The sequence below is a fragment of the Hemitrygon akajei genome, chromosome 5 (assembly GCF_048418815.1).
Source record: "Hemitrygon akajei chromosome 5, sHemAka1.3, whole genome shotgun sequence".
Classification (NCBI taxonomy): Eukaryota; Metazoa; Chordata; class Chondrichthyes; order Myliobatiformes; family Dasyatidae; genus Hemitrygon; species Hemitrygon akajei.
Window position 1 is genome coordinate 117,929,431 of NC_133128.1, and position 24,272 is coordinate 117,953,702.

Consider the following 24,272-nt stretch of genomic DNA (forward strand, 5'->3'; position numbering starts at 1 on the left):
AATGGGAGGTGAAACCTCTCCATTATCATTAAATTCTAAGTAGAGACCAATTTCTTTTTAAATTTGTTCCTTAAAGTACAGATCATTGAGTAGACTTGAATTTAGTTTCCAAATAGTATTCTTTAGTTGTAGGTCAAAATCAACAGATAAGTATATAGGTGCATGGTCACTTACATCTATTGACCCAATTCCACAGGTGTTTATTTTGTCTTTGTCTTTTCCAAATGTTATGAAATGGACTATTCTTGTATATACAGAATGGGGAGCAGAATAATGAGTGTAATCCCTTCTGTCAGGGAAAAGGTCCCTCCATATATCAATTAAACCAACATCCTCAAAAAGTGTATTAACTTTCTTATGTAAAGATTTTGTTTCATAGGTTTTTCTATTGAAAGAGTCTAAGTTTGGTTGTAATTGTAAATTTAAGTCTCCCCCACATATCAGGAGACCTTCTGTTTCCATTACCATAATATCAGTAATTTTCTGAAAGAAACCAATATCATTTCCCAGGGGTGCGTATATATTCAATAGAGTAACTGAATTTCCATCTATATTCCCCCTTACCAGAATATATCTGCCCTCTTTATCTCCCATTTCGAATACTCTTTCAAAATTTAGCTTACTTGAGATAAGAATAGCAACTCCTCTTCTATGTCCTAATGTATAAATTCTAAGTTTAAGGAAGTTGTCATAATGTAAGTGTCACCTCCCTCTAGTACATTATTCATAAAGTTGTGTGTGCTTCATCACCAGCTCTTTCTTGGTGCCCAGGGAAACAATTCTGCAGAACGCTGGAAACACATGGTACAACAGGCACACTTCAGAGTGAGGTCAAGATACTAACATCTACTAGTTGTGTGTTTTTTTTGGTCAAATTTGGAGTTCTTCCAGTATGTTTTGGCAGAATTTTGACTATTGAGAGCTATGTTAAAAACTGTACAGGAATTTCATAGATCTCAGTTTTTACAATCTACAAACGTAATTAAGACAGAATTTCAGACAACTGAACAAATCTGGAAGCCTGTGTACAGCTCCCTCTACTGGAGGATGGAGATCTTGCAATCCAGGATCGTCAGAAACAGATTCCAGACAGAGGGAGGCTAGTCTGACATTTCCTGCCATTGACACTAAAGTTGGAAGTGTAGTGGATAGTGAGGTGGATTGTCTAAGGCTGCTATAGGAGATAGTTCAGAAAGTTGGCAGGAGCATTGGCCAATGGAATTTAATATCAATAGGTGCAAAACGATGAGCCAAATTGTCATGAGCAGTAAATGGTAGGGTGTAAGGAACTTTGATGAACAAAGGGATCTTGGTGCTAAAGTCCACTGATGATTGAAAATGGCAACACAAGTAGATAGGCTGGCGAAGAAAGCACATGACATACTTGTCTTCATAGATCACTGTGTAGAATATAAAAGTTGAGAGGTTATGTTGCAACTTCACAAAACAGCAGTTTGACCTCACTTGGAGTATTGTCTGCATTCTGGCCACCGCATGTGCAAAGGATATGGTTGGGCTGCAAAGTGCAGAGGAGATTCACTAAGATGTTACTTGGATTAGAGGACCTTAGTTATGGGGAGAAGTTTCACAGGAAGGTTTCTTTTCCCTGGAGTGAAGGGGACTCTAAGGCAACGTGATAGCAGTATAAAAATTACAGGGAGTATAGAAAGAATAGATAGAATCATTTTCCCATGGTAGAGTATAAATCCAAGAGGCCACAGGTTTAAAGTGAGACGAAAGGGTTTTAAAGGGGATTTGAGGGGAAAGGTTCTTATTACACAGGGGTTGATGCAATGCTGCTTCAAAGTAAAATGTATTATCAGATTATATATGCACCACATACAACCCTAAGATTCTTTTCCTGTGACATACTCAGCAAATCAACACTTCACTCAAAACTTCTAAACCTCACCCATGAACGAGTCTAAAAGTATTTAAAATATTGTAACTGTACCTACCTCTATCACATCCACTGGCAGCTCATTCCTTAATATAGCACCCTCCATATACTTCACCTACAAATCCTCCTTAATGCTTCATTACACCACCTCCCCAACTTAAACTAATGGCCACTAGTTTTTGTCTCCCCTACCCTGTGAAAAAGACTGATTATCTATCATGTCTGTGTCATTCATGATTTAATAAACCTCTGAAATATCTCCTCTCAGTCACCTTTGATCCAGGGAAAAGTCCCAGCCTATCCAGTTTCTCCTCATAACTTAAGCCCTCAAGTCCCAGATTCTTTTCTGCACCCTCTCTGGCTTAACAATATCCTTCTTGTAGCTCAGCAACGAGAAATATTCACTGCAGGTGTGGTCTTCCAGTTTTAACATGATGTTTCAACTCTTGTATTCAATGCCCCGTCCAATGAAGGCAAGCATCCATATGATTTCTTCACCTTCAGGATATCCCTAGGTCTGTCTGTATTATAATAGTTCCCAAGGCCTTGTTATTTACTCTGTTTATCCCTTCCTTGTTCAACTTCTCAAAAATACACCACTCTGCATTTATCTGAATTAATTTCCATCTGCCATTCCTTTGAACACTTCCCATATTCTCTTGTAACAGTTGTCTTCATCCCTTTATATGGGAGAGGTCACTAATGGGATATTATTAGTTATTATGACTGAGTCAATATTTTTGCAAGCTCTTCTACAGTTTTAACAAAGCTGTTGAGGGACCCAGGTGCTTCAGTCCATGAATCATATAAAAGCTTGCAGCAAGTCCAATAGCAGTGAAAAAGGCAAATGGCATTTTGACCTTCATTGCAAAGTGGTTGGAGTTTAAAAATAGACAGGGGTTGCAATGTGTTGGTGAGGCCTCACCTGCAATGTTAGTCCCTTACCTTAAAATATAGTAACACTGGATGCAGTCCAAAAGAGGCTAATTTCTGGGATGAGAGTTATCCTGCCAGACTAATTCCTGGGATAGGAAAGTTATCGTACCAACAAGGACTAAGTATTTTGGCATGTACTCTTGTAGTTTGCTTGCTTTTCCCTCATGTTCCTTTAAAACTTTCCCAACAATGAATCTATCCAAATGTCCTTTAAACATTCTAATTGTAGCCACCACTGCCACTTCCTTGGGGAGCTCATTCCATTTATCCACCACCCTTTGTATGGAATATGTGACCCTCAAATTCTCCTTAAAATCCACCCCTTCACCTTAAACCTATGCTCATTAATTTTAGACTCCCCTATTCTTTTGGGAAGGATTGTCTAAAACTAGTGAGACACTATTCACAACACCATGCTATTGTACAAGGCTGTGTATTATCTTACAGTTAGTATTTTTATATTTCATATTAATTTGTCTTTTATTTTTTTGAAGCTGAAACCATAAGAAATGCTATCCACAAATGATATATAATGACATTTCAGCGGGTGGAGTAATATCATAATAACAATTTCAATACTGGCATATAAAGGACAATTTTATTTACATTAGGAAATCATTAATTAACAAGTAGCAAAACAATTTCTATCCTAAAAAAAATTCTTCACCTATTTGATTCTTTGAAAGATGTTTCTTGTGAAGTGAGGAAATGTTAAGTTTTCAAATAGCACTCTTATGGAGCCCTGCTTTCAGAAAGTGAACTAAAATAAAATAAACTTCTAGTTAAACAAAGTACCACAGTATTAAAAAAGCACTTTAATATCGCTTCCCTGTGAGAGAAATATAAAATAAAACCATTTATATTTGTCCTCTGTTACTCTGTTTGCTGTCTTGTCAGCTTGGGTTTTTACTTGGAGTCAAACCCTGAAAAAGACTACAGTACATGGACTAATGTATTGCTCCTTCAGTGGAATTCAATCGATAGTACATTTCTGAAGCAAGTTTTATGCTTGCCGCCACCACCAGGACATGATTACTTGGTCATCAATCACTTATTGTGTGTGGGTATTTTGTTCACATTGTGTATCATGTTGATTCGTGTAATTGCCATTCAACCAGCAATAACATTGCCTGTAAGTCAGTCTGTTGTGGGAGGTGGCAAAGCTAACTGACCCAATCCACAGGTGTATATCTGTGATCAAAAGAGCACTCTCCCAGCTAAAAAGCAGACCATGCAATTATTCCATTTTTCATAATTAATGTTGCAAACATATAAAATGTAAAATGTTCCCTACTCTTTTTGTTCATGAATGGAATTGGACTTTATTTTACACACACATGAACAAAGGATGGCTTTTGAATATTTGTCAATATGCATGTCCCACTAAAACTGAGGGATTTTTTTTTCACTCTGGATTCTGAGATTTTAAGTAAACTGTATTTTACATTTACATCAAAATTCCACTATCTCAGAATCTGAGAGTTTCAGGAATTTTAGGGATTAAGTTTGATATTCTAAGATACCCATACACAAATACTATGCATTCATCTGGTCAAAGACAGTGTTTTTTCTTTTATTTATTTGATACAGCATGGAAAAAGGCTCTTCTGGCCCAACGAGACCATGCCACTGATGGGACCTATCAACGTTCTAACCCATATGTCTTTCAAACGTGTGAAGAAAATGAAGGAAACCTACATGGTTAGGGGAGAACGTACAGACTCGTGGCATATTTGAATCCAGATCACTGACGCTGTAATCGCATTACACTAACCACTATGCCATCGTGCCTGAATATCATGATTTCAGCATTCAGTCAACATTGATCATGTCGAGCAAAACACAAAATGCTGGAGGAACTCAGCAGGCCAGGCAGCGCCTATGGAAAAAAGTACAGTCAACGTATTGGGCCGAAACCCTTCAGCAGGTACTTTTTTTCCATAGATACTGCCAGGCCTGCTGAGTTCCTTCAGCAATGTGTGTGTGTTGCTTGGATTTCCAGCATCTGCAGAACTTCTGTTTGTGATTCATCAATTTGACTGTTGCCTTGAGACATATTCACTATGCCTAATTTTGTGTACAGTTAACACCAGATTAAGGTATTGCAGATTGAAGCAATGATCATATGTTCCAAAGGAGTAGTTTTCACAGTCTGTGGCTGCTAATGATAGTGACAGTAAAGGTTTGAGAAGGTTGTAGCAATTTATGCTCGGCCCAATTGCAGCCTTTACAGTTTACGTAAAAGTTATTAGAAACCGAGCAGTCTAAGAGGCTCCAAGTACAGGGGCACAAATTGGCTACCCTCTTGCCAGCACTCTTGTCATTACACAAGAGTCAGTGAGCCTTATTTGTTGTACTGTGAAGAAGCATAGTTCAAAGCCATATCATTCAAGAACTTCTTTGCTGCAGATATATTAATGCCAAGGAATTTAAAGGGACTGACCCTCTCTACCTCATTTCCCATCATGGATCTCCTTTTGTAGTCTATAATCAGCTCTTTGGTTTGCTTAATAATTCTATTAATTATTACTAACTTCTATATTAATAGACTGGTTAAGTAATGAAGAGCTCTCTTGCCAATTTGGTAGAAGAATATGAATGATAACCTTTAAGCATTTAGTGGGAGTAAAAGTTACCTTCTGCACTGTTGCACCATCATAGGCTCTATCACCTTTCTTTGTTCCATTGATATGATGTTTATGCTTTCTATTATTGATGGCTTTTTTTGCATAAGACTGCTCGTACAATATATGTAAGGCATGCTGTGCTTATTAAAAGCATAACCCCTTATGAGTTCCTTCTGATGGATCTCATTTTTTCCTACTCTCTCTCTTCACTGCAACAAGTTATATTTAGATACACTCAGTGGCCACTTTTTAGGTACACCTGCTCGTTAATGCAAATATCTAATCAGTGAATCATGTGGCAGCAACTCAACGCATACGAGCATGTATAGAGAGGCTCAGCCGATGTTCAGACCAAACATCAGAATGGGGAAGAAATGTGATGTAAGTGATGTTGATCATGGAAAGAAAAAAAATTCCTGAACATAGTTGTAAATTCAAACATATAATAGCCATCATTCCTGAACAAGTCAAAGATTGTGAAAGAAAGGTCCACATAATGTGAAAAAATCTTGTCTAGGTACAGAAATAGAACACCTAATCTTCTTTAAATTTAAACATGACATATCATCAATCAACCAATGGGCACGAGTAGGCAGAGTGGCATCTTTCCATTTAAGTAACAAAATAATTTGGCTTTTTTGACACTGATTAACAGAAAAGACTCTTTAATATCAAAGTGAAAACAGATTTCTACAAAGTTATCTAAATTAATTGCAAATATAAAACACAGAATAATTGATTACATAAGTATTCACCCCACCCCCTGTAATATAACACACCAAATCATCACTGGTGCAGACAATTGGTTTTAGAATTCATGGTAGTTAAATGGAGACCCGTGTGCAGTCAAGGTGTTTCAATTGATTGTAGTAAAAATACACCGGTATCTGGAAGGTCCAACTGCTGATGATTCAGTATCTTAGCAAAAACTACACCATGAAGACAAAGGAACACTCCAAGCAGCTCTGTGAAAATGTTATTGAAAAGCACAAGTCAGGAGATACTTGTAGATACAGGAAAATTTCCAAGTCACTGAATATCCATTAGAGTACAGTTAAGTCAATCATCAAGAAATAGAAAGAATATGGCACAACACAGCTGTAAATCTGTCTAGAACAGGCTGTCCTCAAAAACTGAGTGACCGTGCAAGAAGGGGACTAGTGAGGCCTATGACAACTCTGGAGGAATTACAGGCTTCAGTGGCTGAGATGGGAGAGACTGCACAAACAACTGATGCCCAGGTGCTTCACCAGTCACAGCTTTATGGGAGAGTGGCAAAGAGAATGCCACTGTGGGAAAAAAAAACTTGCATGAAATCTCAGCTAGAGTTTGCCAGAAGACTCGTAGGAGAATCTGAAGTCAGCTGGAAGAAGGTCCTATGGCCTGATGAAACTAAATTTGAGCTTCTTGGCCATCAGACTAAACGTTATATTTGGTGCAAGCCAAACACTGCACATCATCCAAAACACACCATCCCTACCATGAAGCATAGTGGTGGCTGCATCACGCTGGATGACTTCAGCATACATGTGGAATCCAGTTTCCAATGTTATAGCTCATTCATTTGGAATTTTTTCACTGCTTCCCTTGGTTTTATGCAACACCTATTTCACCACCATCTGTATGACACAGATCATAATCTCTGCTTTACAATTCTGCTTGACTAAACATTTCCCCACCTCTGCTCATGTGTAACTGATAAACATTTCAGCTATTTTTGGATTTTGAATTGCTTTTGGGTGTAAGAATGATGTGGTAGATCACACATTCTTGAATAATTGTTTGATTTTTATTTCCAATGAAATGAATGGAAATGAAAATCAGGGAGTTTCTTCCAGAAGCAACTGATCTGTAAATGTGAAGCAAGGAAAAGTAGAAAGAAACACACGTGCCTCCATACTCCAGATTTATCATTCCTCAAAATAACACTAATCACATTTGGAATAATCTCGCTTCTTACTCTTGCTTGGTATTTGATTCTTGTATTGTATGCACCTTATTGTACAATTAGAAGCCCTTGAATACATTTCAATGGTATAATAATCCCAGGTAGTAGGACTAAATTTAAATTTATTACATCAGCTTTCAGTTGATTTACAGTCAGATAATTTACCTCGCATTAGTTCAGCTATCTATTTCTTCCTCATCTACGGATTGTTTGAAGTTTGTCCCGTGACCAATTGATTTATTGCGAACTGACTTGACGGCCGGTACAAGTCTTGCAGCCAAGGTGACTTTTGTTGCTCAATATCATCAATCAGTGGGCTTGTCTGATAATAAATGTGAATATGTTAATCAAGCAATTGCTGTAAAGTTATAAAAGCACTGTTGCATGATTTAAAAATAGCAAACAGAAGAAAAAAAATCAATGTCTGCTGTTACCTGTTCTGCATCGTTTGATTTTTTACCAGTTACTTGCTCTGTAAATTTCTTCAGAAGGCTGTGTGCAAAAAAAATGCACAGACTGTTGACATTTCTATGAGCATCTTTTACACTCAAATACATGGGTCGTGAATGCTAAACTGGAGCATTACATTTCATAATTTAGTGAAAAGGGAATGTTTACCTCTTAGATTGACTTTTACAAGCAGCATCTCCTGTAGCATAAGGTGTCTTTGGCTCTGAGCTTTGAGAACAAATCTATTATCAAAAACAAAAATGTCAAAACGGTAGTAGAGTTTCCAAAAGGTTAATGACTGTTCTTAGTAGTTGAGAACAAAACTAAACATGAAAACTATATAGTACAAGTTGAAGTAAAATAATATATACAGTATCTAAAAGAATAATTACTTGACTAATCAAAAATGAACAATCTACTTTTACATTTCCATCATTTGCAGGATGACTAAATAATTATCCATACTCAAAATTCGATTAAATTGGCCTGGTAATGCAACAGGCAAAATATCTTCTGTAAGCAATATTCCAAAATATGTTGCTGCCATGAAATGCTCAGCGATGATAGTGCCCAAAGATCAAATGTATCTAAATGTATTTGCCTACATTTCAATATGTGAATCACTTCTTTTGTATTATGTGCTCTCTTAATTTTTAGTCTGATTTATTATATATTACATTTTTGAACCTTATCTAACAATCACTCACATGCTCATAGTGTTTAAATTAGTTTAATGGCATTTTATTAGACACAAGATAAATGATTATCCAAATGCCAAATGTTTGATGGCTTTTTCAAATCTAATACCAAATCCTGTTCTGAAGTAGTCCTGATGAAGGGTCTTGGCCTGAAATGTTGACTGTTTACTCTTTACCATAGATGTTGCCTGGCCTGCTGAGTTCCTCCAACATTTTGTGTGTGTTGCCTGTTCTGACTTAGCTGATTCTGTCACTTGCTGGTTTTGTCTATTGATTCTCCTTTCCCTGACCAGTACTCAGCCTCTTGATCTGTCTCCAATGTTTAGTCCTTTGTTTTTAATTTCAGAGTGGCACTACGGTTGTCAATACTGGTTGGATTAATTTCAGAACATTTTTTTTACATGACATTGTGCTTCCTATTTCCCATGGCAATCCCCTTACTTCCTTAGGAGTTTATGAAGATTTGGCATGACATCTAAAATTCTGACAAACTTCTATAGATACGTAATGGAATATATATATATTGCCTGGCTACATCACAGTCTGGTGTGAACACACCAACGGCCTTGAATGGAAAATCCTACAAAATATAGTGGATACAGCCCAGTCCATCACGGATAAAATCCTCCCCAGCAATGGGCACATCTGCATGAAACACCATCAGAAGAAAGCAGCATCCAGCATTCAGGAACCCAGGACATGCTCTTTTCTCACTGCTGCCACCAGGAAGAAGGTACAGGACCCTCAGGACTCACATCACCAGGTTCAGGAACCATTACTACTCCTCAACCAACAGACTCTTGAACAAAAGGGGATAACTTCACTTGCCCTGTCATTAAAATGCTCCCACAACCAATGGGCTCAGTTTCAAGCACTCCTCATCTTAAGTTCTCGATATTTATTGTTTATTTATTATTATTTCTCCTTTTTGTATTTGCACATTTGTTGTCTTCTGTGCTCTGTTTGAATGCCCTAGTTGGGCAGCCTTTCCTTGATTCTGCTATGATTATTATTCTATAGATTTATTGAGCATGACCACAAGAAAATGAACCTCAGAGCTGTATATGGTGACATGTATGTACTTCCATAATAAATATACTTTGAACTTTGAAATACTTGGGAAAAATGAAGCATGACTTCTAATAGTGCACCACCTTCCTGTGCCAATAAAAAATAGACACAATTTAATGACCCTGGCCTGAAAATGGCAGCATTTCACCAAATCTATATATTTACAATTAAGGAATTAACATGTTAAAAGAAAAGATTTATTATTGCTCCTATGATTTATTCCTGGGGTCAATAACTGGGTGATTTTACAGACCACCCAACAGTAACAGGGACATTGAGGGGCAGATAGGGAGACAAGATTCTAGGAAGTTGTAATAATAACAGGGATGTCATGGTGGGAGATTTTAATTTCCCAAATATTGATTGGTATCTCCCTAAAACAAGGGGTTTAGATGGGGTGGAGTTTGTTAGGTGTGTTCAAGAAGGTTTCTTGACACAATACAGTATGTAGATAAGCCTACAGGTGAAGAGGCTGAACTTGATCTGATATTGGGAAGTGAACCTGGTCAGGTGTCATATCTTTCACTGGGAAAGCACTTTGGAGATAGTGATCACAATTCTATCTCCTTTACCATAGCACTGGAGAGGGATAGGAACAGACAAGTTAGGAAAGCATTTAATTGGAGTAAGGGGTAATATGAGGCTATCAGGCAGGAACTTGGAAGCATAAATTGGGAACAGATGTTCTCAGGGAAATGTGCAGAAGAAATGTGGCAAATGTTCAGGGGATATTTACGTGAAGTTCTGCATAGGTATGTTCCAAAGAGACAGGGAAAGGATGGTAGGGTACAGGAACCATGTTGTAAGTCTAGTCAAGAAGAAAAGAAGAGCTTATGAAAGGTTCAAAAAAGAGATCTAGAAGATTATAAGGCTAGCAGGAAGGAGCTTAAGAAAGAAATTAGGAGAGCCAGAAGGGGCCATGAGAAGGCCTTGGCAGACAGGATTAAGGAAAACCCCAAGGCATTCTACAAGTATGTGAAGAGTAAGACGTGAGAGAATAGGGCCAATCAAGTATGACATTGGAAAAGTGTGCATGGAACCGGAGGATATAGCAGAGATACTTAATGATACTTTGCTTCAGTATTCAATATGGAAAAGGATCTTGGCGATTGTAAAGATGTCTTACAGTGGATTGAAAAACTTGAGCATATAGACATTAAGAAAGAGGATGTGCTGGAGCTTTTGGAAAGCATCAAGTTAGATAAGTCACCAGGACCAGACGAGATGCACCCGAGGCTACTGTGGGAGGCGAGGGAGGAGATTACTGAGCCTCTGGCAATGATCAGTGTATCATTAATGGGGACGGGAGAGGTTCCGGATGATTCAAGGGTTGCGGATGTTGTTCCATTATTCAAGAAAGGGAGTAAAGATAGCCCAGGAAATTATAGACCAGTGAGTCTTACTTCAGTGGTGGGTAAGTTGTTGGAGAAGATCCTGAGAGGCATGATTTATGAACATTTGGAGAGGCATAATATGATTAGGAATAGTCAACAAGGCTTTGTCAAAGGCAGGTCATGCCTTACGAGCCTGACTGAATTTTTTGAGGATGTGACTAAACACATTGATGAAGGTAGAGTAGTAGATGTAGTGTGTATGGATTTCAGCAAGGCATTTGATACAGTACCCTATGCAAGGCTTATTGAGAAAGTAAAGAGGCATGGGATCCAAGGGGACATTGCTTTGTGGATCCAGAACTGGCTTGCCCACAGAAGGCAAAGAGTGGTTGTAGACGGGTCATATTCTGTACGGAGGTCAGTGACCAGTGGTGTGCCTCAGGTTGAATCTGTGGTTAAGAAAGCATACGATGCATTGGCCTTCATCAATCGTGGGATTGAGTTTAGGAGCCGAGAGGTAATGCTGCAGCTATATAGGACCCTAGTCAGACCCCACTTGGAGTACTGTGCTCAGTACTGGTCACCTCAGTACAGGAAGGATGTGGAAACCATAGAAAGTGTGCAGAGGAGAGTTACAAGGATGTTGCCTGGATTGGGGAGCATGCGTTTTGAGAATACATTGACTGAACTCAGCCTTTTCTCCTTGAGCGACAGAGGATGAGAGGTGACCTGACAGAGGTGTATAAGATGATGAGAGGCATTGATCGTGTGGCTCATCAGAGGCTTTTTCCCAGGGCTGAAATGGCTAGTGTGAGAGGGCACAGTTTTAAGGTGCTTGGAAGTATGTACAGAGGAGATGTCAGGGGTAAGTTTTTTTTAATGCAAAGAGTGGTGAGTGCGTAGAATGGGCTGCCAGTGACGGTAGTGGAGGCGGATAGGATAGGGTCTTTTAAGAGACTCCTGGACAGGTACAATGATGCTCAGAAAAATAGAGGGCTATGTGCAACCCTAGGTAATTTCTAAGGTAAGGACATGTTTGGCATAGCTTTGGGGGCTGAAGGGCCTGTATTGTGCTGTAGGTTTTATATATTTTCTATGTTTGTTTTTAATGCTCACAGAAGGTTCCCAGATAAGACACAAAAGACTACAAATGCTGGAATCTGAAGCAATAGAAACAAATTGCCGTAGAAGCTTAACAAGTCAGGTAGCAACAGCAGAGGGAAATGGGACATTAGATGTTTTGAGTTGAGACTCTTTATCTAGCCATCTGTTACATGTTCTGACCTCCAAAGGGAATTCTTGAGATCCTTGTGCTTATGCTAGTCTTTTCTCCTCTCTCCACTGGCCCTGTGTTTAACTTCTAGCTACTTTAAGAACGCTGTCTGTAATTCACTGTTGTTTACGTCTTACATCTGCTGGTGTGTTGTAGATGATAGTTCTGCTTCAGTGTTATTTTGGAAACTCCTTCACTCCCCAGATTGACCAATCTAACCCAAGCTTCCCAAATGCTAACGTTTCACAGACATCTCCATTATCTGTTTTACTGATTCTTTTGCCTACTCTTAGCAAGTCATCATTGAAGGTCACGTCATTGTGACTCAAACTGCAGCTCTTAAACAAAAAAGGATGAGAATCTGGATGAAAAGGGCATTCAACAGACAAAATGGAGGAATCATTGTCACAAGGAAATTGAATTTTTAGAGCAATATATCAGGACAGTAAAGTGCCACCTTTGTCTTGATGAAATTGTATGATTCCAGAGAAAGGTGTATTGGTATACTGCAGTAAAAGATCCCAGGGGCAGTGTGATACACACTTAAGAATGAGGTGAGAACATTGTGAAACTGAAACTCAGGAGATCATTCATGGTTGTCAGTGAAAATGATAATCACAAAGGACAATTAATCCTGAAGGAGAAATACAAGATGGGCACTTTATGAACATCCTCACTGAACCAGGGTTCAGTAATGATGCCTATTGCAATCAATGCTTTCTCCCTAGCATGAGTCGACCCAAAGAAAAACGAAGACTTCCCTGGCAGAGTGCACACCATTTATCTGCTTACCAATGCTGCCAGCTAAACATATGGTATGTGTCTCATCTGTGCTCTTCAAATTTTAAACTGCTATGCATCTGTCTCAAATTGATGTAATCACTATTTCTCTTTAGAATAAAGAGGCAACACATATGCATTCACATAATAAGGATGAGAAGAGAGAGTTTGAAATGGGGAAAGAAAGCACTTTTGACTTTATTGTTGAGCTAAAATCTCTGTTTTAGAGTTTAAGCCTAGGATATATCTCAACATGTTCTAATATTACTAAACTGAACTGGACTGCTAATTCATTTGAATAATAAAATAATGGAACTTTGCAGCACGAATAGTTACCTCCATGTCTTGTATTCATATTGGCCAAAATAGAAATTGTTTAATTTAATTTCACCTCAGTTCAGAGTCCATAGCATTTTACACTCTTGTGTTCCAATACTTTTTAATTGTGGCAGAGGCCGGCTTTGTGGCTTGACAGGGTAGTGTAAAGTTAGACAATGCAGTAGTTATACGGTACTTGATAGTTAGGGGGACAGAAAGGAGATTCTGTGGTTGTAAAAGAGACACTAGGATGGTGTGTGGCTTCCTGGGTGCTAGAGTTCATGATGTATCGGAGTGGCTGTGGGATATTCTCAAGGGAGAAGGGGAACAGCCAGAAGCTGCGATGCATATTAGCACTAATGACGTTGGCAGGAAAGGGGAAGAGGACCAATGCAGTGAGTATATAGAGTTAGGAAAGAGGCTGAAGAGAAGGACCTCCAAGGTTGTAATCTCCGGATTACTCCCCGTGCTATGGCCTAGTGCAGGTAGGAATGGGGTGATAGTATGGATAAATGAGTGGCTGAGGAGGTGGTGCAGGGGACAGAGTTTCAAGTTCTTGGATCATTGGAACCTTTTCTGGGGAAGGGATGAGCTGTACAAGTGGGATGGGTTGCACCTGAACTTGAGGGGAACCAATATCCTGGCCAGAACGTTTGCTGATGATATTTGGGAGAGTTTAAATTAGTTTTGCAGGGGGCTGGGAATGGGAGTATTAGGTCAGTAAGGGGAGGATCAGACTGGAAGGTAAATGTCAGGGAGAGTGTTGAAAGAAATAATCAAAATAAAAGGTATGATGGGTCAGATAGTTTGAAGTGTGCATATTTTAATGCTAGGAGTATTATAGGTATGATGATCTTCGAGCATGGAACTACAATGTTGTGGACATCACTGAATCTTGGTTGAGAGGGGCAGGAATGGGTGATTAATGTACCAGATTTTCAAAGTTTTATAAAAGATAGAGGAGGAGGTAAAAAAGAGGAGGCGAAGTTGCACTGCTAATCAGGGACAATATCACAGCTGCACTTAGACATAATGGAGAGGTCAGAGGTCAGAGTCTATTTGTGTAGAACTCGGGGATAGGAAGGGTGCAATCACACTGTGGGATTGTACTTCAGACCCCCTGATAGCCACTGGGATATTGAGAAGCAGATACATAATCAGGTTGAGGAAATGTGTTAAAGTAATAGGGTAGTTATCATGGAGGATTTCAACTTCCCTAATATAAACTGGGACCTTCTTAGTGCAAGGGGTTTAGATAGTGCTGAATTTGTTAAGTGTCTCCAGGAAATTTTTCTTAAATCAATATGTGGACAGTCCAACAAAAGGAGGGGCCGTACTGGACCGGGTGTTGGGTCATGAGCCTGGCCAGGTGACTGACCTTTCAGTGGATGAATCGATAGGGGACAGTGACCACAAAACCTTATCTTTCAGGATAGCTATAGATATGGTCCTTGTGGGAGAGTTTCAAATTGGAGGAGGGCCAATTATGAGGGCATTAGACAGGAACAAAGAAGCATTAATTTGGAACACCTTTTATCTGGCAAGTCCACATCAGAGGGTGTGGGGTGTGTTTAAACATCAATTGCACAGAGTATGAGAAAGGTATGTTCCTGGTGGAAGGAAGGACAGGCATGGAAAGATAAGAACCTTTAGTTTCTAGAGAAGTGATGAACTTATTCAAGAAGAGAAAGGAAAACTATGTAAAGCTTCGGAAATCAGGATTAAACAAAGCACAAGGAGTATAAAGAAGCCAGAAATGAACTAAGGAAGGGAATAAGGAAAGCCAGGAGGGGCCATGGAAGTCCCTGGCAGGTAGAATTAAGGTGAATCGCAAGGTATTTTATACATACAACAAGAGTAAGAGGATAACTACGGAGAGGGTGGGACCCCTCAAGGATAAAGGGGTTAACATTTGCTTGGATGCAGAGAATGTGGGTAAGGTACTTAATGAGTACTTTGCTTCAGGGGGAGGAAGTGTTGCCTCCTAATGAGTATTAAGGTGGATGTCCCCAGGGTCTGATGGAATTTACCCCAGGTTACTGAAGGAGGAAAGAGACAAGATTGTTGGGCCCTTTCTTTGTGTCCTCTCTAGCCACAGGTGAGGTCCCGGAGGACTGGTGAGTAGCTAATGTTTTACCTGTATTTAAGAAGGGAACAAGGGAAAATCCTGGTAACTATAGACTGGTGAGTCTCATGTCAGTTGAGGGAAATTGCTGCAGAAAATTCTTAATGATAGATGAGCATTTGGAAACCCATGGCCTAATTAGGGGGAGCCAGCATGGTTTTGTGTGTAGCAAGCTGTGCCTTACCAACTTGATTGAGGTTTTTGACAAGGTGATGCGAGAGATTGATGACGGTAGAGAGTGGATGTTGTCTACATGGATTTTAGTAAAGTGTTTGACAAAGTTCCCCATGGGAGGCTAATCCAGAAGATTAAGATGCATGGATCCATAGCAAATTGGCTGTTTGGATTCAGAACTGGCCTGCACGTAGAAGACGGGGTAGTGGTTGAAGGGACTAGTCTGAGCTGGAGGTCTGTAATTAGTGGAGTTTTGCAGCGACCTGTGCTGGGGCACCTGCTGTTTGTAATGTGATCCAGATGAGAACGTAGATGGGTGGGCTGGTAAATTTGCGGATGATACCAAGATATGTGGAGCTGCGGATGGTGTAGAAGACTATCAAAGAATACAGCACGATAAAGTCCAGTTGCAGATATGGGCTGAGAAATGGCAGATGGAGTTTAACCCAGATAAGTATAAAGTGTAGGGCAAATGCAAGGAGACAAAGAAGTTCATAGCTCCATGAAAGTGGCAACATAGGTGGTTAAGAAGGCTTATGGATGACTTGCTATTATTAATTGAGGCACTGAGTTTAAAAGTCAGGAGGTTACGCTGCAAATTTATAAAACTCTGGTTAGGCCATGTCCGGAGTATTGCATACTGTTCTAGTCACCCAACTATGGGAAGGATGTTGAGGCTTTGGAGAGGCTGCAGAAGATGCTGCCTGGTTTAGACGGCATGTGCTATCATGAGAGACTGGATAAACTTGGGTTGTTTTCTCTGGAGTGTCGGAGGCTGAGGGAGATCTGACCGAGGTTTACAAGGTTATGAGAGGCATAGATAGAGTGGACAGGGAATATCTGTTTTCCAGGGCCGAAATATCTAATACCAAAGGGCATGTATTGAAGGTGAGAGGGGTTAGATTCAAAGGGGATGTGAGGGGTTAGATTTTTACTCAGAGAATCACGGATACCTGGAATGTGCTGCCTGGTATGATAGTAGAAGCAAATAAATTGGAGACTTTTAAGAGAAGTTTGGATAGGTATATGGATATGACAATGAAGGGATGTGGACCCGTTGTAGATAGGAAGGATTGGGATTTGGGTGTTTCTGATTTGCTTTTCAGCTGGTTTAGCACAACATTGTGTGCCGAATGGCCTGTTCCTGTGCTGTCTTCTTCTATATGTTCTATTGGATGGAGGTTTCTTCAGCCACAACCCATTCAGTGTTTCTTTACAACATTGGCTGAACCTTGGGGACATAGACACAAGATTCAGGGGAATAGACTTAGAACTGAGATGAGGAGAAACTGCTTTTCCCAGCAAGGAGTGAATCTGTGAGGAGTGGAATTCTCTGCCCAGGGAAGCAGTCGAGACTACCTCATTAAATAATACAGTGGATTCTGGTTAATTGGACCATTGGTTAATCAGTGCAGCTGTGTATTTGGGCCAACTATTAAAGAACAAAAACTAATTGAGAAAATAGCTGGGATTCCCTTCATTTACTTGGGACATAATGCCACTTAATTTGGACAGAAGACTGTTGCCGAAGAGTTTCTAACTAGCATCAATCACAAACACTTATGTAATGTGAGACATTACATTGTGCTTAGAGAAAACAGTTTTTAAATAATGTCAGTTGCGCCTGCTTGTGTTTAAAAAGTAGTGATTTTTATCACTGATAGTTGGTGAGAAATAACTAGTCAGGCAATTCATAACTGTTTTGTTCACTGCGGTTTCAAACATTCAGGGTTAGAATTGTCAGAATCTTCCTGGAGTGAAAATGAAATGATTTCACTACTAATGTTAGGAACTATGAAGAATTTGAAGGTATCCACCATCATCTTGAATGTTACAATGAAAATGAAAATTTGGAGAATACAATTGTTAAAAGCATTGGATAAAGGCAGTCCATTAAATGCACTGATTTTTTCATATACAGTCCCACCAAAAGAACATGGCAGCGTACACTGGGTGAATTCCTCTGTCGATAACGATTAGGAACTAATACACAGTTTTATAGTACTGTTGTAGCATTGATAGTGTTCTAATTTCTTCTGAATTTTTCATTAAAATCCATCATTTGTTCCTCAGTTAAATGGTAGTTTGTCTTTTTTATACCTTTCTTTAACCATGAGACTTCAGCTAATTTGGGCAGCCACTTAATTGAGCCAAAATGTACTGGTCTTGATGTGTCCCAATTAACCGGAATCCATCGTATATTTAAGACACAGTTAGATAGTTTTGCATAGCAGGGAAATTAAGGGTTATGGGGAAAAGGTAGGTAGCTGGATCTGAGACTATGCCGAGAACAGCCATGATCTTATTGAATGGTGGAGCAGGCTCAGCAGGCCAGATGGCTGACTCCTGCTGCTATTTCTCATATTTTTATGTTCATCTTTAAGGTGAAAATACTTTTCTCAGATTTCTCCCTAATTCCTTTGTTAAATAACTTAATTCTATGTTCCCTATATGTATAGATAAAGGTATACAGTATAGTATATAAATGATTTTCCTGAGTTTTGTAAATTTGAGGTGAAGTGATGAAAAAATGGAACAATTGTTAGAATTTTTATGCATGTTAAATTTTTGGCCAGAAAAGGAATAAGAATTTGAACATTGTTTAAATTTAGATGATTTGGAGCTTGATCAGCTACAGGGATTATTACTACTCTTGACTGATTTTTGTGATCTTTATATTGGGGTTATCATTAATTTCATAGATTGTGATATCATTTTGAGGATAATGAGGGATGTCCTATGTATAGCCTAAAAATTGAAATACAAAGTTATCAGTCACCTATTCCCCCAATCAAAACTCAAATGGGCACATTTTGAAATTAAACAGAATTACAATTTCTCTAATAAAACAAACTCACAATGCTAAGATATATCACAATACCATCAGTTAAATCACTATATGAAGTTAACTAGGGAGTCCAATGTCTCAGATTGCATATGCCTATATGATATTTTTAAGCCGATATGTAAATTATACATTTAATTAAACATTCTGTAAATTACAACCATCTAAGCATAAGTAGGAATAAGAATCTGACCAATAAAAGGTAAATATTGTGAAATTCCAGTCTTCACACAGAATTTTAGTTCAGGCATACAAGTCAGTGCCCCCAATTCACATTGCTACTGAATTTTTATGATTAATTTAAATAACCAAAAAGCATTGGAAGCACTGTTAATGCTGTTCATCACCTTTACAGGTTTTCCCGATACAGATGTGAAGATGATAAAATGTTAAGCTTAGAAACCTACCTCTATTACACAAATCACTATAATAATCAACATCACTGTGACAGTAACTGCAACAGCCAGCAGAAGTTTGTGTCCATACCCCACTGTAGATGAAGTTGCCATCTTCTACAAAAGAACAGAATTTATTATGTCATAAATGAGAGAGTTTAGTTTATAAGTAAAATATGAGATTAAGGACAAGGATATGAGTATCCATTAGCAGACTATGGTCCATTGAAAGTAGAAGTCAAAGTATTTCTTGATGATACCTTTTCTTTTGTTAAACCTTCATTGTTTCTTCTCAATATTAGAACATTCTAATAAAATAGTTTTGCTTTCTTACCATTGAAAATTCCTCCAGCAACCATAGTAATACAGATTGGTAGCCACTTTCTTGCATGGATGATCTCAAAGAGCTCAGAAATAGGATGCTCTTTATCAACTACAGCTCAGCATTCAATACTATCATCACTTCATAACTAATCAATAAGCTTCAAAACCTTGGCCTCAATACATCTTTGTGCAATTGGATCCTCGATTTCCTCACTTGCAACCCTAATCAGTTCAGATTGGCAAAAACATCTCCTCCATGATCTCTATCAGTACAGAAACACCACAAAGCTGTGTGCTTAGCCTCTTGCTCTACTCGCTTTACGTTTATGACTGTGAGGCTAAGCACAGCTCCAATGCCATGTTCAAGATTGCTGACAACACCATTGTCATAAGTTGAATCACAGGTGGTGACAAATCAGCATATAGGAGGGAAATTGAAAATCTGGCTGAGTGGTGCCACAACAACAACCTTTTACTCAATGTCAGCAAGACCCAAGAGCTGATTATTGACTTCAGGAGAAGGAAAATGTAGGTCTATAGCCAGTCCTTATCAGAGGATCAGAGGTGGAGAGGATTAGCAACTTTAAATTTCTCCGTGTTATCATTTCAGAGGACCTCTCTTGGGCCCAGCCCATGAGTGCAATTATGAGGAAGGCACTGCAGCACATCTACTTAGGAGTCTGTGAAGATTCAGCATGACATCTAACACTTTGACAAACGTCCATAGATGGGTGGGGGAGAGTATATTGACTGGTTGCATCACAGCCTGGTATGGAAATGCCAGCATCCTTGAATGGAAAATCCTAAAAAAGTAGTGAATACAGCCCAGTCCATCATGGGTAAAGCACCCCCAACCATTGAACATGTCATAGGAAAGTAGCATCAATCATCAGGGACCTCCACTAGTCTGGACATGCTCCCTTCTCTCTGCTGCCATCAGGAAGAAGGTACAGGAGCCTCAGGACCCAAACCACCAGGTTTAAGATCAGTTATTACCCCTCAACCATCAGGCTCTTGAACCAAGGGGGATAACTTCACTCAACTTCACTTGGCCAATCATTGAAATGTTCCCACAGCAATATTTCTTGCTTCTTTAAAAAAATTTTTTCTTTCTTTTTTGCATTTTGCACAGTTTGTAGTGTTTTGCACACTAGTTGAACAACCAGTTGGTGCGGTCTTTCATTGATTCTATTATGGTCATTATTCTATTATGGATTTATTGAGTATGCTCACAAGGAAATGAATTTCAGGGTTGTATGTGGTGACATATATGTACTTTGATAATAAATTTACTTTGAATATTGCATTTTAGAAACTCACCAATTTTCATCAAACATTAATAAAATAAATGGTCTTATCAAAGGTAATTTCTTAACTTTTGTTTGAAAGATTTAATGATACAAGAATAAAAACAATGTTTCAAGTCAGAAAAGTTAACTGTTGACATGCTCATTTTTTTTAACTGCTTTACTTTTTCTACATTAACAACTTTACATGGTTATTAATGGTACAGATAACCAAAAAAAGCAAACTTCTTTCTACTCTCTCTAAACTTAATTGTTTTGATCAGAATGGAGAACAAGTATATCACTCTTTCTTGGGAAGGATAATTATTACTTTCAACTAATAGAAAAATTGTGAAGCTGGACTTGTAAGCAGCGAGCCAGACTACAGAAATATAAATTGCTGAGTTTTTATTAGTTGTACAAATTGATTTACTTACATAAGAATAGCAGTTATACATCAAAACTATCTATTTGGTATTCAAAAATGTTAAGCTGTTCAGAATATATGATAGGTCCAAACAAATGTAAGTTCTTATTTCTTTCATTAGAGTGTGTAGAATATGCTAAAAAATTCTCCCCGCTTGCCTGCATTTCTGATGGATAAAATTTATGTCAATTTGGCTCAGTTCTAAATACTCTGGAGGCTTAATTATGACATCATAACTTGTGAGTATGGTAAGAACAGAGAATACTGAAGAGTGGTGCAGTATTGGCTGTTTATTGCATAAGATATTGTTCCACACTGTGGGATAAACATTCCATAACTTTCTTCTAGCATCCTGTTGCATGATGCTCCTTAAACTAGTATTATTGGCCAGGCTGACAGACCAATGGTAATCATTTAACAGACAGATGGATGTAAAATTACATACAAATTGAATGGTTGTTACATAAATGGAAGTTCTTACATCCATTTTAATTGTTTAATTATGTAAAGTGCTGGAAATCTATCTAATGTATCAATAGATTCTGTATTAAAATACTATTTGTCTAAAAATCATTACATGAAATTTTAGAATTATTGAATTGTTCACCACCATTGGTGTTTCACAAATAACATTTCACAGCTATCATAGGAATTAAAAATTGTATTTGATAACTTTTACCCATACTTGTCAGAAAAATTATAATGCAATTCTTTGTCTTGTTATTTAAACCTATTTTGAACCAAGTCAACCTTCAAAGACAAGAAAGCAAAGATGGCAGAAATTTGAAATTAATGTAGCATGTGTTAAAAACAGTCAATAGTATATCTGGTAAAAAGTCACTGCCTTAAAATATTCAGTTTGTATTTCTCTCCCCAAAAATACAGTTTCACTCTTTGACTATTTTTGGCACCTCCTATTTTATCTCTGAAGTTAGAGGAATTCTATAATTTGTGTGAATCAGATTCGTTTCTAAGGCTTTGGTAATCTAGTTCCTTTAATTTCAGATCTGAGCTGCTGCTGCTGCAGAACATTCTTAAATAAAGCTTCAGAAAATTTACAGATGAAAAATGTTATCCCAGATTGAAACTGAAGGCTGTCAATCTGGTTTAATTTTAATTATACAGTATTCCTGCTAAGTAAACAGAGTTTATAAGTAGAACTATTATGGTAAAATAAGTCATTAATTATGAAGTACCATGGCATGATGTAGAAATTTCAAAACTTTAATTAACTGAGTTGATATCCTGAATACCCTTAAAGGGATATATTAAAACAGCAAATTAGAGATAGGTAGGAAATGAAACATGCATTGAAGTATCACTTAATGGTCATTATGATGAATGATGTATCATATCAAAAGAATCAAACATAAAGAAAACATCAGTTAATATAGTATATATAAATTGTGAGGGATCAATAAAACTGTGAGAGCATCATCAAGGATTCTCCAGTTCATGCTCTCTTCTCACTGCTGCCATCAGGTAGAAGGTACAGAAGTTGCAGGAGCCACACCTCCAGGTTCAGGAACAGTTATTACCACTCAGCCATCAGGTTCTTGAACCAGAGGGGATAATTTCACTCACCACAAGACTGAGCTTATTTCATAACCTATGAATTTACTTTTAAGGGCTCTAAAACTCATGTTCTCAATATTATTTATTTATCTATTATTATTTTGTTTTTCTTTTTGTATTTGCAAAATTCATCATCTTTTGCACTTTGTTGTTTGTCCATCAGTTTGTGTGTAGTTTTTAATTGATTCTATTGTGTTTTTTGTAGTTACTGTGAATGCCCACAAAAATGAATCTCAGGGTAGTATATTGTGACATATATGTACTTTGATAATAAATGAACTTTTGAAATCTAAGTCCCTGTGTTAAAATGATCTATCTTCTACATCAAATTGCAAACGGAATAGTGTACAATTGACCATGTTCCTTTTGAGATCAGAGATTACATTTACTAAACTTTTCTTCAAAGTGTTATAAAGATGGAGAAAAAAGCCTAAAAATGTGTGATCTGTTTTTGAAGGGATCAGTTTCTTGCATCAAATAGCTTTCTTATATAAACTTTGTTAATATGAAGAAATTGTCAACTGATTGCTCTACCCAGTTGCAATGACGTCAAGTTTGGCTAAACTAATTAGGCAGGGAGATGGGAACTGGAACGATTGGGCTGATGACGAGGTAGTTGGCTTACAAACAAAGGCAGTGGGTAGTGAGACTTCTAGTAAGGAAAAGCAGATGATAGGACAAAATTGCAATCAATGGGATGAGTTGAAATGTAAAATCAAAAAGGGTGATGCATACAGGAGTGTAAGTGTTATATTTAATGCACACAGTATATGGAATAAGGTAGATGAACTTATAGAACAGTTAAAGATTATGTTGTAATGTTGTGAGTATCGCTGAATCATAGCTGAAAGATGCACATTGTATCAAAAGGACAGGCAGTTAGGCAAAGGGGGTGGCATGACTCTTGGTAAAAAATGAAATCAATTATTAGTAGGAGGTGACATTGGATTGGAAGATGTCGAATCCTTGTGGGTAGAGTTAAGAAACAGCAAGGGTAAAAAGACCCTCATAGGAATTATTTACAGATGTCCAAACAGTAGCCAGAATGTGGGCTGCAAATTACAATGGGAGAACTGAATTGAATTGACTTTATTTCTTACATTCTTCACATATATGAGGAGTAAAAATCTTTACATTGCATCTCTGTCCAAATGTGCAATCATAGTAATTTATAATAAATAGAACAGTCAATGTAACATAGAAATACACTCATTTCAGTGTGAGTTGATCAGACCGATGGCCTGGTGGAAGAAGCTGTCCCGGAGCCTGTTGGTCCTCGCTCTTATGCTGTGGTACCGTTTCCCGGATGGTAGCAGCTGGAACAGATTGTGGTTGGGGTGACTCGGGCCCTTTTATCACAGCTGTCTTTGTAATTGTCCTGGATCGTGGAAAGTTCACAACTACAGTTGCATTGGGCTATCTGCACCACTCTCTGCAGAATCCTGCAATTAAAGGAGGTACAGTTCCCATACCAGGCAGTGCTGCAGCCAGTCAGGTTGCTCTCAATTGTGCCCCTTTAGAAAGTTCTTAGGATTGGGGGCCCATACCAAACTTCCTCAACTGTCTGAGGTGAAAGAGACACTGTTGTGCCTTTTTCACCATACACCTGGTGTGTACTGACCATGAGGTCCTCAGTGATGTGGATGCTGAGGAAATTAAAGCTGTTTTCCTTCTCAACCCCAGATCTGATCTTCCAGTTTTCCTTAAGTGGATGACCTAGCATTTACCAATATTGTACTACATCTGCCAGACCCTTGCCCACTCACTTATCTATATCTCTCTGCAG

General features: G+C 38.3%; 1 protein-coding gene across 1 annotated transcript in view; it reads right to left on the minus strand.

The window, feature by feature from the left end:
• Positions 1–6,111: 6,111 nt before the first annotated feature.
• Positions 6,112–24,272, minus strand: part of LOC140728098 (uncharacterized) — a 99,175-nt gene continuing 81,014 nt past the window's right edge. Inside the window, exons 10-14 of the mRNA XM_073046287.1 lie at positions 18,887–18,991; positions 8,030–8,103; positions 7,846–7,903; positions 7,577–7,733; positions 6,112–6,428 (exon numbers count right to left, since the gene is read on the minus strand). Of these exons, the coding sequence (XP_072902388.1) occupies positions 7,611–7,733; positions 7,846–7,903; positions 8,030–8,103; positions 18,887–18,991 (360 nt within the window). The 3' untranslated portion in view covers positions 6,112–6,428; positions 7,577–7,610. The remainder of the gene's footprint in view (positions 6,429–7,576; positions 7,734–7,845; positions 7,904–8,029; positions 8,104–18,886; positions 18,992–24,272) is intronic.